This window comes from Danio aesculapii, unplaced genomic scaffold (assembly GCF_903798145.1).
Source record: "Danio aesculapii unplaced genomic scaffold, fDanAes4.1, whole genome shotgun sequence".
NCBI lineage: Eukaryota > Metazoa > Chordata > Actinopteri > Cypriniformes > Danionidae > Danio > Danio aesculapii.
In genome coordinates, this window is record NW_026613642.1 from 25436 (window position 1) to 42712 (window position 17277).

General features: G+C 32.0%; 1 protein-coding gene across 1 annotated transcript in view; it reads right to left on the reverse strand.

Annotated features, from left to right (window-relative positions):
* Positions 1 to 17277, reverse strand: part of ca4a (carbonic anhydrase IV a) — a 56320-nt gene that overhangs the window by 4737 nt on the left and 34306 nt on the right. Inside the window, exons 4-7 of the mRNA XM_056452474.1 lie at positions 7842 to 7987; positions 6828 to 6920; positions 6673 to 6739; positions 1970 to 2133 (exon numbers count right to left, since the gene is read on the reverse strand). Of these exons, the coding sequence (XP_056308449.1) occupies positions 1970 to 2133; positions 6673 to 6739; positions 6828 to 6920; positions 7842 to 7987 (470 nt within the window). The remainder of the gene's footprint in view (positions 1 to 1969; positions 2134 to 6672; positions 6740 to 6827; positions 6921 to 7841; positions 7988 to 17277) is intronic.

Here is a 17277-nt window from a genome sequence, read left to right on the forward strand (position 1 = left end):
TGAGTAAATGATAATTAATTGAGTAAATGATGAGTAATTAAGTAAATGTTGAGTAATCGATGAGTAATTGAGTAAATGATGAGTAATTGAGAAATAAATGATGACTGAGTAAATGACAAGTAATTAAGCAAATGACAAGTAGTTAAGCAATTGATGAGTAATTAAATAAATGATGAGTAATTGAGCAAATGACAATTAGGTAAATGACAAGTAATTAAGTAAATGACGAGCAAATGACATGTCGATGAGTAAATAAGTAAATGGCAACTAATTAAGTAAATGATGAGTAAATAACAAGTAGTTAAGCAAATGACGAGTAATTGAATAAATGCTGAATAATTGAGTACATAAGTAAAGGATGAGCAATTGACAAGTAATTGATGTGTTAATTAAGAGTAATTGAGTAAAAGACGAGTAATTAAATGAGTAATAATTGACTAAATGATGAGAAATTGAGTAAATGATGAGTAATTGAGAAAATTATGAGTAAATGACAAGTAAATGCAGAGTAAATCTAAATGACATGTAAACCACAAGTAATTGAGTAAATGACAAATGATTGACTAGTAATTGAGTAAATGATGTGTAATTGAGTAAATGACAAGACAACTACATGAAGAGTAATTGACAAGTAGATGATGAGTAATTAAGTAAATGACCCATAATGGCCAAGTAATTGAGTAAATGACAAATGATTGACAAGTAATTGAGTAAATGATGTGTAATTGAGTAAATGCCAAGACAACTAAATGAAGAGTAATTGACAAGTAATTGATGAGTAGATGATGAGTAAGTAAGTAAATGACCCATAATGGCCAAGTAATTGAGTAAATGATGAGTAATTGAGTAAATGCCAAGACAACTAAATGAAGAGTAATTGACAAGTAATTGATGAGTAGATGATGAGTAAGTAAGTAAATGACCCATAATGGCCAAGTAATTGAGTAAATGATGAGTAATTGAGTAAATGACAAATGATTGACTAGTAATTGAGTAAATTATGTGTAATTGAGTAAATGCCAAGACAACTAAATGAAGAGTAATTGACAAGTAATTGATGAGTAGATGATGAGTAAGTAAGTAAATGACCCATAATGGCCAAGTAATTGAGTAAATGATGAGTAATTGAGTAAATGACAAATGATTGACTAGTAATTGAGTAAATGACCCATAATGGCCAAGTAATTGAGTAAATGATGAGTAATTGAGTAAATGACAAATGATTGACTAGTAATTGAGTAAATGATGTGTAATTGAGTAAATGCCAAGACAACTAAATGAAGAGTAATTGACAAGTAATTGATGAGTAGATGATGAGTAAGTAAGTAAATGACCCATAATGGCCAAGTAATTGAGTAAATGATGTGTAATTGAGTAAATGCCAAGACAACTAAATGAAGAGTAATTGACAAGTAATTGATGAGTAGATGATGAGTAAGTAAGTAAATGACCCATAATGGCCAAGTAATTGAGTAAATGATGTGTAATTGAGTAAATGAAAAGACAACTAAATGAAGAGTAATTGACAAGTAATTGATGAGTAGATGATGACTAATTGAGTAAATGATGAGTAATTGAGTAAATTACAAGTAATTGAGTAAATGATGAGAAGTTGAGTAAATGACGAGTAAATCTAAATGACAAGTGACTGAGTAGCAATTGAGTAAATGTTGAGTGATTGAGTAAACAACAAGACAACTAAATGAAGAGTATTTGACGAGTAGATGATGAGTAATTAAGTTAATGACCCGTAATTGAGTAAAAGACGAGTAATTAAGTAAATGTTGAGTAATCAATGAGTAATTGAGTAAATGACGAGTAATTGACAAATACATGATGAGTAGTTGATGAATAATTGACAAAATCAATAAAATATTCAATAAAACCATTCGAGAGCAGCACAAAAACACACTCCGGTAAACGGTAAGTGTGTGAAAAGTGTGTGTAGGCAGTATAAGTGTTTCAGTACCTGTTCCCTGTCCAAGGGAATGGGCTTTTCAAACACCGTCCACACCACAGCCTCGGTGCAGCCCGGTGTGGTCAGTGACCCATCATACCGGTAATAATTGGTCATGTTCACTTCAGGCAGGATGAGCTGATTCAGTGAGATCTTACGAAGAGTCGTGTTTCCATCTGTGTGTATAAATACAGTTATTTAGATGGAGAGGGGTCTGGCTGCAGACTTGGTGCAGATGCAATCTGAGCTGCATCCAATGCTTTTTAATGTGCTCACCTAACCCCACCCCTAACCCTACCCCTCACAGTGATGCCACTAGCTCCGTTGAGTGCATTGTGTCTGACATTGCATCACTGAGCGATGCAATCTCAGCTTGCATCATAAGATACTATTGTTTAGATGTGTGTTCATGAACAAAGATTCACCAGAACTTACTCAGCTCACTGAAACATAGAAAAAAACAGATCATAAATATTTCTAATAGACTCGAGTATTCTGAAATTGGAGGTTTTTACAATAGCCATATGTTTTTGAATATCTGCAGGCTGAATTTATTCATTAAAAACATGATAAAAACTGTCATATTGTGAAATATTAATATTAATATGACTCTGATTAAAAGAACCTGTATTTTTATTATTATTATTATTATTATTATTATTATTATTATTATTATTATTATTATTATCATCATTATTATTATTATTATTATTATTATTACTATTATTATTATTATTATTATTATTATTATTATTATTATTATTACTATTATTATTATTATTATTATTATTATTATTATTATTATTATTATTATTATTATTGTAACCCACTGGTCCTACTGCACCCATGCCCTTATGAGCTAGGATTGAACCAGTGATTCTTTGTATGGGAGTCGGTTGATCTAACAAGGACGCTAAATGTCTGAGGCCTCTATTGAGTGAGGTTTACCTGCATAGCACTTCACCAGCTGGCTGGCCTTCGTTACATTATTATTATTATTATTTTTTATTTATTATTACTATTATGATTATTATTATTACTATTATTATTATTATTATTATTATTATTATTATTATTATTATTATTATTGAAAGCAGTTGCTCCTTCATTTGTTTTGGAAATTGTGATGCATTTATTTTTTTCATTAATCAAATTTGTTTATTCAAAAATACAGTAAAAATAACAATAATGTGAAAAATTATTGCAGTTTAAAATAAAGTTTTTCTGAATTAATTAACTCATTTATTTCTGTGTTGAAAAGCTGAATATTCAGCATCATTACTCCTGTCTTCAGAGTCACATGATCATTCAGAAATCATTATAATATGATCATTAAAATAACATTTCTGATTATTATTAATGTTGTGCGGATTCATTTGTTTTGGAAATTGTGACTTTTTTTTCATAATTACGAAGTTTTATTTGAAACATAAATCTTTTATAACATTATAAATGTCACTTTAAGCGTTGATTTATTTAGGGCATTTTTTGTTTCAAAAAAATATAATAAAACAGTAATATTCTTATATATTATTACAAATTAAAACAACTATTTTCTGAATTAATATATTGTTAGTTGTAATTTATTTCTGTGTTGAAAAGCTGAATATTCAGCATCATTACTCCAGTCTTCAGAGTCACATGATCATTCAGAAATCATTATAATATGATGATTTGATGATTGAAATAACATTTCTGATTATTAATATTATTGTTGAAAACAGTTGTGCTGCTTCATTTGTTTGGCTAATTGGCTAATTTCATTTTTTTTCTTTATTAAACAACGAAAACAGAAACTTTTTTGACATCATAAATGTCACTTTTGATACATACATTAATTAATTAATTCATTTATTTTTCTTTCGCTTAGTCTCTGATTATCAGAGGTCTACACAGTGGAATGAACCGCCAACTATTCTGCCATATGTTTTATGCAGCGGATGCCCTTCCAGCCGCAACCCAGTACACTCTCACATGCACACACACTCGTACACTACTGCCAATTCAGTTCATCAATTCCCCTATAGCGCATGTGTTTGGACTGTGGCGGAGCAACCGGAGGAAACCCACGCCAACATGAGGAGAGCATGCAAACTCCACACAGAAACGCCAACTGGCCGGGACTCAAACCAGTGACTATAACACTGGGAGTGACACAGACAACTGAAGTTCGGATCCAAGTGCAGGTTTAATCAAAGTCAGGCAAGCAATGGTCAACACAGGTGCAAACAGATGTATAAAGGCAGTCCAGAATCGTAGTCAAATACAGGCGAGAGGTCAGAAGGCAGGCAGCAGACAGGGAGAACTAGATAAACAAGACTAGGGTCAAAACACAGGAAAACAAGACTAAGGAAACGTGTTGAATTGTCACTTTACAGAAAACAAGACTCGGCAAGGGAAGTGAGTGTGTGTGCTGCTTAAGTAGTGTGTGTAATCAGTCTGACAATCCTCAGGTGGTGCGAGTGTAATCAGTAGAGACTTGGAGCAGGTGTGAGTGTGTGTGGCATGACTGAATATGTAGTCCATTTACAAGCAGATTTGTAGTCCTTATGTGCAAACCAGCGATCTAGGGAGTTATGAACGTGTAACGGAGAGCAGAGGGAGCCCTTGCCCGACTACTGACTCAGCTCCGCTCCCTCTGCGGCTACTTCCTGTTTGTGCTGTATTTCAATGAGTGCTCAGGCCATGCTTCTTTGCGAAGTATTGCCAGTTTACCTGCCTTACCAAGCGTTATTCCCAGTGACTTTCATGACTGCTATCCTGTGTATGACCCTGCCTGCCTTGATCACGTACGTTCTCCGTCTTTGCCCTTTTGATCTGTTTTGGACTGATTGTTGTGTTACTGAACTGCCTGCTCTTATACTTCGTCGCCTGGATTTGCCCCTGTGTTTGTTGTTTGGATTGGATTGCTTATGTGTTGCCGACTCTCTGCATGTTTACTCGTTGATGTCTCTGCCTAACCCCTTAAATAAACTTCTGCACATGGATTCTAACACCGCCTCAACCTCCATGTTACAGATCGCTGGTGACCATGACAGAGACTTTCTTGCTGTGAGGCCACAGTGCTAACCACTGAACCACCGTGCTGCCCACTTTTGATACACTTAATGCATGGTTTCGAATCACTCAAGCTTCTGAATGGTCATGTAATGAAAGACGTGGTATTTTTATGTCCAGAGTTAGTCTGTAGAATTAATCACGAATGGGTTATTTTTCCCCAAATACTCCTTGTTCCTCAGACTTGTCATCGGTTGTGTCATAACCAGATATTTAGTGTAGAGGTGCTCAAGCAAACAGATCAATGTTTCGAAAGCATCGCATTGTTTCAGTGTACAGGAAGTCAAACAAGCAGTGACTGAATAATAGAGACTGAAGATTAATCCACTGCTCTTTTACCATCACTAGTACTATTGTTGACTAGTCATTTTTTAAAGTCTATCATTGGTTTTCTTTCTTTTTATCAAGTTTAGCTTGAGCTGTTTTAGTTTGAGTGAAACAAAATCAAAATATAAAAATTGCCAAATGAGCTTAAATATAATAAATAAAAAAATAAATAATGTTGTTAATAATGTGTTAACTTCATTCATTTTCTTTTCGGCTTAGTCCCTTTATTCATCAGGGGTCACCACAGCGGAATGAACCGATAACTAGTCCAGCATATGTTTTACACAGCGGATGCCCTTCCAGCTGCAACCCAGTACTGGGAAACACCCATACACACTCATTCAAACACAAAGTAGTATTTTTGTGTAAAACTTAATGCAATAATATTTCATTTACAAGATCAACATGCAAATGAGCTTAAATAAAATAAAGGTCAATAAATAAATGCTTTTGAAATATTTGATTTGGTCCTGTTGTTCTTTTAGATTATATAAAACAAATGAAAATGTATTAAATAATTAGTGTTAAAAAATAGCTATTTTATCTCATAGATGAATAGGTTAACACTTTGAATTAAGCAAAAATTTGTATTTTCATGTAAAACTTACTGCTATAATAATTTATTTACAGCATCCCCATTTAAATTAGCTTACATATAATACATTTAAATAAATAAATATTTTTGAAATATTTTGTTGGTCCTGTTGTTCTTTTAGTTTATATAAAGCAATTGAAAATGCATGAAATAATTGGTGTAAAAAAGTGCAAAAATAACAATTTATCACACTGATAAAAAGGTTAACAGTTTAAATTAAGCAAAAAGTAGTATTCTCTTGTTAAACTTAATGCTATGCTATTGTATTTACAGCATCAGCATGCAGATGAGCTTAAATAAAATTAATGTTAATAAATAAATGTAAAAAATGAATAAATAATTCTTTTATTTATAAACAGCTTATGAAATGCATGAAATAATTGATCTAAAATTGATCTAGCATTTAATCACAGTTAATAAAGGTTTCTTGTAAAACTTAACTGCTATTATATTTTATTTCAAGCATAAGGTGTTTTAAAATAGTGTTGTTGCATGCAAATAAATGCAAAAGTATCCCAAATACAGTATGCATGTTTTAAAACAGTCAAATTGTCAACACTTTGAAAAGTAGTATTTTCTTGTATATACTGCATGCAAATATATGCCCAAGTATATAAAATGCATGCATTTAAATCAAGTCATATTATATTTTATTTTAAAATGTAAGAACAGAAAACAAAGCAAAATACTGTACTAAACAAATACTGTAATAAAAGTGTGTAATGTCTGGTCTTACTTGTGTTCTGTACGCTGCGCAGAGCGTGTGTGAACAGGTCATATTTTCTGTTTGTGCTGCTGGACACCTGCCGGATAGCAATGGAGATGGCATAAGGTCAAAATATAACATCATAAACTTTGATGAATTCATTTCAACACATAAACAGATCAGACCTCGTAGAAGAATCCCAGCACAGCCACTCCAGACGGGTCTTTGAGAGCATCTTCAATCCTGATGTATTTCTGCTTCATGTGCACAATATGCAGCTGAAGACACAGGAAAAGAAGACATTTATTTATATATTTTTAATAATAATAATGATAATAATATGCTTTTGTTGATTAATCCTAGGTGGTTCATTCCGCTGTGGTGATAAATAAGGGACTAAGCTGAAGGAAAATGAATGAATGATTAATCCTAGTTTAGCAGTACATGTGCGTGGGTGGAGCTAAATATACAGTAGATATTTGGCACATTATGCTCAATATGACTCTGATTGGTGGAATTTAGCATGAAGCATCCTGGGTAATGTAGTTTTCGTGCATGACTTTCTTTATTTAAAGGAAACCAATTATGCAAAAATCACTTTAATAAGGGGTTTAAAGACAGTTGTGTGGCAACATTGTGAATATAACCAGCTCATAATGCTAAAAATGTATTCATTGTATTGTTTATAATTAGACTGGATGCAGAAACACTGATTGACATTCTCCCTTTTTACGTGTCATCATAGGGGGAAGGCTCCACCCACTAGTGACCATCTTTTCCCTTATTAGCATAGGACGTTATTCTTGGTTTGAATTTGCCACTATGCTGACACACAGGCAATTGTAGCGCCACCCTCTTTTGAAAAGAGCACAATCTCATTTGAATTTAAAGGGACAGTCACCAAAACAGCACAATTAGGATCAAAGCCTAAAAGGGTCTGTTTCAGAGAGCTAGAAAACATTATGTGTGGGTTTTTTGAGCACAAACACAGTCTAAAGACGTCAGAGATTTATTTTACGTCTTGTAAAAAGGGATATAATAGGTCCCTTTAACATAATTGGTGTAAAAATAAGCTGAATCAATGTGAACACGTGGGATCAACAAAAGCAAAAGCACTCTATCAACAACCTCTGAGCTCATGACAGCTCTGTCTTTACATATGCAGATGGAAATATAGTTTTGTGTGTGATCGTTCTGACCTCCATTGGATACTGCTCTCCGTCAATGGTGTGTTCAGAGCCCGGGCCGCCGCTGGAGCCCCAGTGCAGGTGAAACTGCACAGCTTTATACGCTTCTGCCAGATTTCCTCCAGAAACAGTGGCTGTGATGGGAATACTGACCTGAACTGAAGCAAAGACGATAAAACCACAGTCATTACAGAGAGAATTCAATTCAAGAGGGATTCACTCAGAAACAGATTCATTCAAAATCCTGATTCATTTACAAGGACAGCAGGTGACTAATGACTCTCTTTTACGAATGAATCATTGAATTGCTGACCCAAACTATTCATTCAAAATGATGATTTATTTATAAGGACAGCAAGTGACTAAGTGACTCTCTTTTAAGAATGAATCACTGAATTATTGAATCAAATGATTCAGTCAATATACTGATTCATTTACAAGGACAGCAACTGACTCAAATCATTCATTCAGAAACAGATTCCTTTAAAATGCTGATTCATTAACAAACACATGAAGTGACTAAGTGACTCTCTTTCTGAATGAATCATCGCATCACTGTCTCAAATCATTCATTCAGAAACGGATTCATTCAAAATGCTGATTCATTTACAAGGACATCGAGTGACTAATGACTCTCTTTTACAAATGAATCATTGAATCGCTGACTCAAATTATTCATTCAAAATGATGATTCATTTATAAGGACAGCAAGTGACTAAGTGACTCTCTTTATGAATGAATCATTGAATTATTGACTCAAATGATTCATTCAGAATCTAATTCATTTCAAAATGCAGATTCATTTACAAGGACAGCAAGTGACTAAGTGACTCTCTTTATGAATGAATCATTGAATTATTGACTCAAATGATTCATTCAGAAACTGATTCATTCAAAATGCTGATTCATTTACAAGGATAGCAAGTGACTCTCTTTTAAGAATGAATCACTGAATTATTGACTCAAATGATTCAGTCAATATACTGATTCATTTACAAGGACAGCAAGTGACCGTGTGACTCTCTTTAAGAATGAATCATTGAATCACTGACTTAAATCATTCATTCAGAAACAGATTCATTCAAAATGCTGATTAATTTACAAACACATGAAGTGACAAAGTGACTCTCTTTATGAATGAATCATTGACTCAAATGATTCACACAGAAACAGATTCATTCAAAAAGCTGATTCATTTACAGGGACAACAAGTGACTAATGACTCTCTTTATGAATGAATCATTGAATTATTGACTCAAATGATTCATTCAGAAACCAATTCACTCAAAATGCTGATTCATTAACAAACACATGAAGTGACTAAGTGACTCTTTTTATGAATGAATCGTTGAATCATTGACTGAAATGATTCATTCAGAAACAGATTCTTTTCAAAATGCTGATTCAATAACAAACACATGAAGTGACTAAGTGACTCTCTTTATGAATTAATCATTGAATCACTGACTCAAATGATTCATTTAGAAACAGATTCATTCAAAATGTTGATTCATTAACAAACACATGAAGTGACTAAGTGACTTTCTTTATGAATTAATCATTGAATCACTGACTCAAATGATTCATTTAGAAACAGATTAATTCAAAATGTTGATTCATTAACAAACACATGAAGTGACTAAGTGACTTTCTTTACGAATGATCATTGAACTCAAATAGTTCATTCATTCATGATTCATTCAAACAGATTCATTTAAACCATTACAACGGTTGTTTCTCAATATGCATTCTTATGTGATATTGTGTCCTTGTGTTCTCATGTAGCATCATCATCAATCGCCAAAGTTCAAGAGGGATTCACTCAGAAACATTCCTTCAAAATGCTGGTTCATTTACAAGGATACCAAGTGACTAAGTGACTCTAATTTAGGAATGAAACATTGTATCACTGACTTAAATGATTCATTCAGAGACAGATTTATTTAAAATGCTGCTTCACTAACAAACACATGAAGTAAATAAGTGACTCTTCATTTATGAATGAATCATTGAATCACTGACTAAAATGATTTATTCAGAAGCTGATTCATTCATTCACTATTCATCTAAACCATTACAAACACAGCAAGTGACTAACTGACTCTCTCATTGAATGAATCATTGAATCACTTACTCAAATGATTCATTCATTCACGTTTCATTCAAACAAATTCATTCATTTACGATTCAATCAAACAGATTTATTCAAACCATTACAAAGGTTTCTCTATGCTTTTCTCAGTGTTCTTGTGTTCTTGTGTTCTCGTGTAACATCCTCATCCACCGCCAAAGTTCAAGAGGAATTCACTCAGAAACATTTATTCAAAATGCTGATTCATTTACGAGGACTATGACTGAGTGACTCTCTTTTACAAATGAATCATTGAATCACTGACACAAATGATTCATTCACAAACAGATTCATTCAAAATACTGATTCATTAACAAACATAAAGTGACTAAGTTACTTTCTTCATAAATGAATCATTGACTCAAATGATTCACTCAGAAACAGAATCATTCAAAACGCTGATTCATTAATGAACACAGAAAGTGTCTCTCTTTATGAATGAATTATTAAATCACTGACTCAATTTATTCATTCAGAAGCTGATTCATTCATTCACTGTTCATTCAAATCATTACATACACAGCAATTGACTAACTGACTCTCTCTTTGAATTAATCATTGAATCACTGACTCATGATTCACTCAGAACCAGATTCATTCATTCAAACCATTACAATCACAGCGATTAAGTGACTCTTATGACAGAATCCTTATTTCCCTGACTCAAATGATTCATTTAGTTACGATTCATTCAAACAGATTCATTCATTCACGATTCGTTCAAACTGATTCATTTATTCAAACAACTACTACCACAGCCAGTGACTAAGTGACTCTCTTTATGAATGAAGCATTGTATGACTGACTCAAATTATTCATTCAATCACAATTCATTCAAACAGATTCATTCATTCACAATTCATTCAAACAGATTCATTCATTCAAACCATTACAACCACATCAAATGACTAAGTGACTCTTTTTGTGAATGAATCATTAAATCACTGACTGAAATGATTCACTCAGAAACAGATTCACTCAAATGCTGATTCATTAATGAACACAGCAAGGGACTCTCTTTATGAATGAATAATTGAATCATTGACTCAAACGACTTCAAGCCATTACAAATACAGCAAGTGACTAATTTACTCTCTCTATGGATTAATCAATGAATCACTGACTCATAATTCACTCAGAAACAGATTTATTTATTCAAACCATTATAACCACAGCAAGTGACTACATGACTCTCTAGATGAATGAATCATTGGATCACTGCTTTAAACAATTCATTCATTCACAATTCATTCAAACAGATTCATTTACTCATGATTCATTTAAAAAGATTAATTTATTCAAACCATTACAAACACCACAAGTGACTGACTCTTTCTATGAATGAATCATTGAATCACTCACTCGTGATTTACTCAGAAACAGATTCATTCATTCAAACCATTACAACCACATCAAGTGACTAAGTGACTCTCTTAATGAATGAATCATTTGATCACTGATTTAAACAATTCATTCATTCACAATTCATTCAAACAGATTCATTTACTCGTGTTTATTTAAAAAGATTAATTCATTCAAACCATTACAAACACCACAAGTGACTGACTCTTTCTATGAATGAATCATTGAATCACTCACTCATGATTTACTCAGAAACAGATTCATTCATTCAAACCATTGCAACCACATCAAGTGACTAAGTGACTCTCTTAATGAATGAATCATTGTATCACTGACTCAAATGATTCATTAATTCACAATTCATTCAAACAGATTCATTTGTTCACGATTCATTCAAAAAGATTCCTTCATTCAAATAATTACAAACACAGCAAGTGATTGACTCTCTCTATGAATAAATCATTGAACCAGACTCAAATGATTAATTCAGAAACAGATTCATTTAAACAATTACAACCACAGCAAGTGACTCTCTTTATGAATGAATCATTGTATCACTGACTCAAACGATTCATTCATTCACAATTCATTCAAACAGATTCATTTATTCATGATTCATTTAAAAAGATTCATTCATTCAAACCATTCCAAACACCACAAGTGACTGACTCTTTCTATGAATGAATCATTGAATCACTCAATCACAATTCACCCAGAAACAGATTCATTTCTTCAAACCATTACAACCACAGCAAGTGACTGAGTGAGTCTCTTTATGAATGGATCATTGTATCACTGAATCAGTTGATTAATTAATTCACAATTTATTCAAACAGATTAAAAAAGATTAATTCATTCAAACCATTACAAACACCGTGAGTTGAATCACAGACTCAAATGATTCACTCAGAAACAGCCTCATTCAAAACACTGATTCATTTACAGACACAGCAAGTGACTAATGACTCTCTTTGTAAATGAATCATTGAATCACTGACCCGAGTGTCCATTGTTCTTCAGTGTGCCATCGAACACGGTCTGGTATCCAGTGAATCTGAAAGGCGTGAGTCTCTCGTCCAGCTTGGTTTTCTTGGTCACTATGTTTATGGGTGACTGTCTGTTGCTCCCGCAGTCTGCATTGACTTCTCTCCATTTCTCTGGACCTGAGAAAAACATGCAGACGCGAGATTTATTTATTTATTTATTTATTTATTTATTTATTTATTTATTTATTTATTTATTTATTTATTTATTTATTTACTTATTTACTTATTTAATCATTTATTTATTCATTCATTCATTCATTCATTTATTTATTTATTTACTTATTTAATCATTTATTCATTCATTCATTTATTTATTTATTTATTTATTTACTTATTTAATCATTCATTCATTCATTTATTTATTTATTTATTTACTTATTTAATCATTTATTCATTCATTCATTTATTTATTTATTTACTTATTTAATCATTCATTCATTCATTTATTTATTTATTTATTTACTTATTTAATCATTCATTCATTCATTCATTTATTTATTTATTTACTTATTTAATCATTTATTTATTCATTCATTCATTCATTTATTATTTATTTATTTATTTACTTATTTAATCATTCATTCATTCATTTATTTATTTATTTACTTACTTATTTAATCATTTATTTATTCATTTTTTTAATTCATTTATTTATTTATTTATTTACTTATTTACTTATTTAATCATTTATTTATTCATTCATTCATTCATTTATTTATTTATTTATTTATTTATTTATTTATTTATTTATTTATTTATTTAATTAAACCTGTCCAATGTATGACCGGGTCACCAAAAATGTGAATTTAATGCGTCCTTCCTGCAAGTTATTTACAAATTACGGTTGAATCCCTGTGAATCCCTGCAAATAATGCAATATGAAATAACTAATGTATGCACATCTAGGACGCCCTCAGCAAGAAAAAATAGGGCGTAAACTCGAACAACTTTGAAAAGGCATTCACGATCAAAATAAAATAAGAAGGAAAGATATAAGAATGCATATACTATAATAAAATATTAAGACTTTCCCTAAATGAGAGAGCAGAACTGAACATTAATAAAACATGCTCACCTTTACAGTGGGCATCACAGCTCACTTGTGTCTGGTAGCACCAGTCTGGCAGAGAGGAATACACAAATATTAAATCAACACACATCATTTTGCATCAAAACATCATTTTTGGCAACCTCTGTTAATCATTATGCAACATATGATCAATGTTAGACCAGATCAGATTTATTTCTGTACCTCTGTAAAACACTGGATGATAATAATTATTGTAATTAATAATAATAATAATAGTTGTAGTATAGTAGAAGTAAGATTAGTTATAGTAATAGTAATTATTAGTAGTATTTATATATATTTTGTTTTTGAAAGACATTTCTGCTCATTGAGGCTGTTTATTTGATAGAAAAATAGCAAAAACACTAAGTGAAGTTTATACATTTCGAGAGGATCACGTGCTTATGATTGTTCACAGCTGTTCCAACTTTAGCTCATGACTAATTATCCTATCAGACGATCCTTACCTCACTATAAATAACCAGACTTTCATCTCAATATCTTCGTCTTGTAGAAACGCCGCTCACCCAACCCTACTTTCCCTCCTTTCAAACGGGTGACACGGTGGCCAGTGATTAGCACTGTTGCCTCACAGCAAGACTGCCCCTAGTTTAATTCCTTTCCAAACCAGGCGACATTTCTGTGCTGAGTTTTGCTCGTTCTCCCCGTTCTTGCGTGGGTTTTCCCCGGGTCCTCCGGTTTCCTCCGACAGTTCAAAAACAAGCACCCTAAACAATTAGTCCAAAATATTTTAGCCAAGCTCTGAGGACACCTTCTCAGTATCCATATCTGACACTTAGCTACACTAAGCAGGAGGGGGAGTCATCGAGATCTACCTGAGCTCAAACTCCCCTCTCGCCCTGCAACAGGAGGGAGCCCGGGGCTCGAGGATCTTATAAGCTCAGGGCTCTTTCCCGAGACAGCACGCCAAACAAGCTTTATTATCAATCATCAGCTAAGTGTGAACTCTTGAAACATATTTTGAAATATTTGTACAATATAAAATAAGCAATCTCTGTGTGAATATAAATGTAAAATGGAATTTAATTCTGTGATCCAAAGCTGAATTTTAGGTCTGCAATGTTGCATGATCCTTCAGAAATCATTGTTATGTAATAATTAATATTTATCAATGGATTTTTTTTCTTGGATTTGCTCTTCAGTGTTTGGACTTTCAGCAGTGAATATTAATCCACACTGAGCTGAACTAAACTGAACTTCAACTCTGAAAACTGGACTGACACAGTTTACATTTACTAACATCTATGTTAAGCAGCTTTGACACAGTCTATATTGTAAAAGCACTAGAGAAATAAAGATGAATTATTATTATTCATTCATTTTCTTTTCGGCTAGTCCCTTTATTAATCCACGGCCGCCACAGCGGAATGAACCACCAACTTATCCGGCACGTTTTACACAGCGGATGCTCTTCCAGCCGCAACCCATCTCTGGAAACATCCACACACACTCATTGACACTCATACATTACGGACTGTGGGGGAAACCGGAGCACCAGGAGGAAACCCACGCAAACAGAACAAGCAAACTCCACACAGAAACTCCAGTGATGGGTTGCATCCGCTGTGTAAAACATATACTGGAATAGTTGGCGGTTCATTCCGCTGTGGCGACCCCAGATTAGTAAAGGGACTAAGCCGAAAAAAAATGAATGAATGAATGTTTGAGGTAACGTCATACTACTACTTCTAATAATAATAATAATTTATTAATAATAATAGTTTTATTTATAGGACACATTCAATTGATAACATTTAAATGTATGATGTTATAAATTATTTAATTTCAAACTAAATGTAAGTTTTTGTTCATTTAAAAATCCTAAAAATAAAAGATGATATAATTTCCACAGAAATATGAAACAGCAAAATCATTTCAACACTTAATAATTGGATCGTGTGACTTTGAAGACTGCAGTAATGATGCTAAAAAATCAGCTTTGAATTTCATAAATAAATTACATTTTAAAACACACACACACTAAAAATGGTTATTTTAAAGGACAAAAATATTTCATATTTTTCCTGTACTTTTAATAAAGCAATTGCACGTTTTAACAGATTTTAATCATCCTGAACTTTTGACCTCTGCTGTATTAAACTGCTTATTAATTTAATGACTTCATTGTATTGACTGGTCCAGCAGGAAAGCCTCTCCCTGACGCTCACAATGAATGAGCACCCATTATTTTCAATTGTTTTGAGAATTTCTAATGATGACAAAACTATCTTCATATTGTGACGGGATGTTTTGAAGTCTAACAGGCGACTTCTGCGAGTCACGACCAGCAATCAGATCCTGTTATTAGAGGAATTAAAGAGAAAGGTCACTGATGACCCAAATGTTGACTCTTATTTTGTTATAAAATATTTTCCAAGTGCTGTTTAATGGAGAATATATATATATATATATATATATATATATAATATATATATATATATATATATATATATATATATATATATATATATATATATATATATATATGCATTTGAATTCCTGTCATTTTCGTTTTCTTTTTCAAATATTTCCCAAATGATGTTGAACAGATTCAGGAATTTCTCACAGTATTTCCTATAATATTTTTTCTTCCAGAGAAAGTCTTATTTGTTTTATTTCAGCTAGAATAAAAGCAGTTTTTAATAGTTTTAAAGCCATTTTAAGGTCAATATTATTAGCCCCCTTAAGCTATATTAGTTTTGGATTGTCTCCAGAACAAACCACTGTTATACAATGACTTGCCTAATTACCCTAAGTTTACCCTAATTAACCTAGTTAAGCTTTTAAATGTCACTTTAAGCTGAATACTAGTGTCTTGAGAATTCTATAATAATATATAATAATTCTAATAGTTCAGGAGGGCTAATAATTCAGACTTCAACTGTATATAAATAAATAAATAATAAATAAATAAATAAATAATTCCTTTTTTACATGTTTATTTAAAATTATTAGGGTGAATATACTATTTTTATTGTATATTTTTATGTTATATAATTAATTGTCTATTAGTTTGGACTTAATGCTTAAATGTTGAAAGAACTGCTTTCTAATGCTTAATAAATGATTATATCATTATTTTAAAGTGTAGCCAAAAAGTTATAGAAAATACTGTGAATATTCCTGACTAAGAGCACTTGGGAAATGTTTTAAAAATAATAAAAAATTCACAGGAGGGCTAATAATTTCGCCTTCCGCTGTTTTTGTTGTTGTTGTTTTGGTCTTAGATGTTTCTCCTAAAACCCCTTAAGATAAAGAAAAGCCAATTATTGTCATACAACTTCAAAATAAAAGTCTCATGCAGATGTTTTGTTTCTTGGCAAATATGAGCAGATTTAAGATTGATTGGGATCTCTTTGAAATATTAGCTAAATAATCAATATAAAGCTGGCCTGTCAGTTGTTGAATATCGCTGCTGATATTTCTGTCCTGCAGAGAAGTTATTCATTCATAAAATGATTTGATGGCGTTTTGTTTCCTTCTTCCTCAGAAGCGGCTCTTATATTGACTCTGATGACTAAACATGATGACTGTGAGTGACTCTGTCTTTCAAATAATAAAACTCTTCCCTGCTCAGTGTTATTGGATATATTTGACTGTTTAGTGTGCAGTGGAATAAGTTCAGGGTTAATTATTAATTCTTATAAATCAGAATATCAGACTGTTTGCATTTCACTTACACAGTTAGACAATATAAACAATATTTCTGCCTGAATTGATTTCAAATATATCTCTTTTTATATTTTTGTGTTTTTAAACCTAAAAAACACATTAAATAGTGTATATATATATATATATATATATATATATATATATATA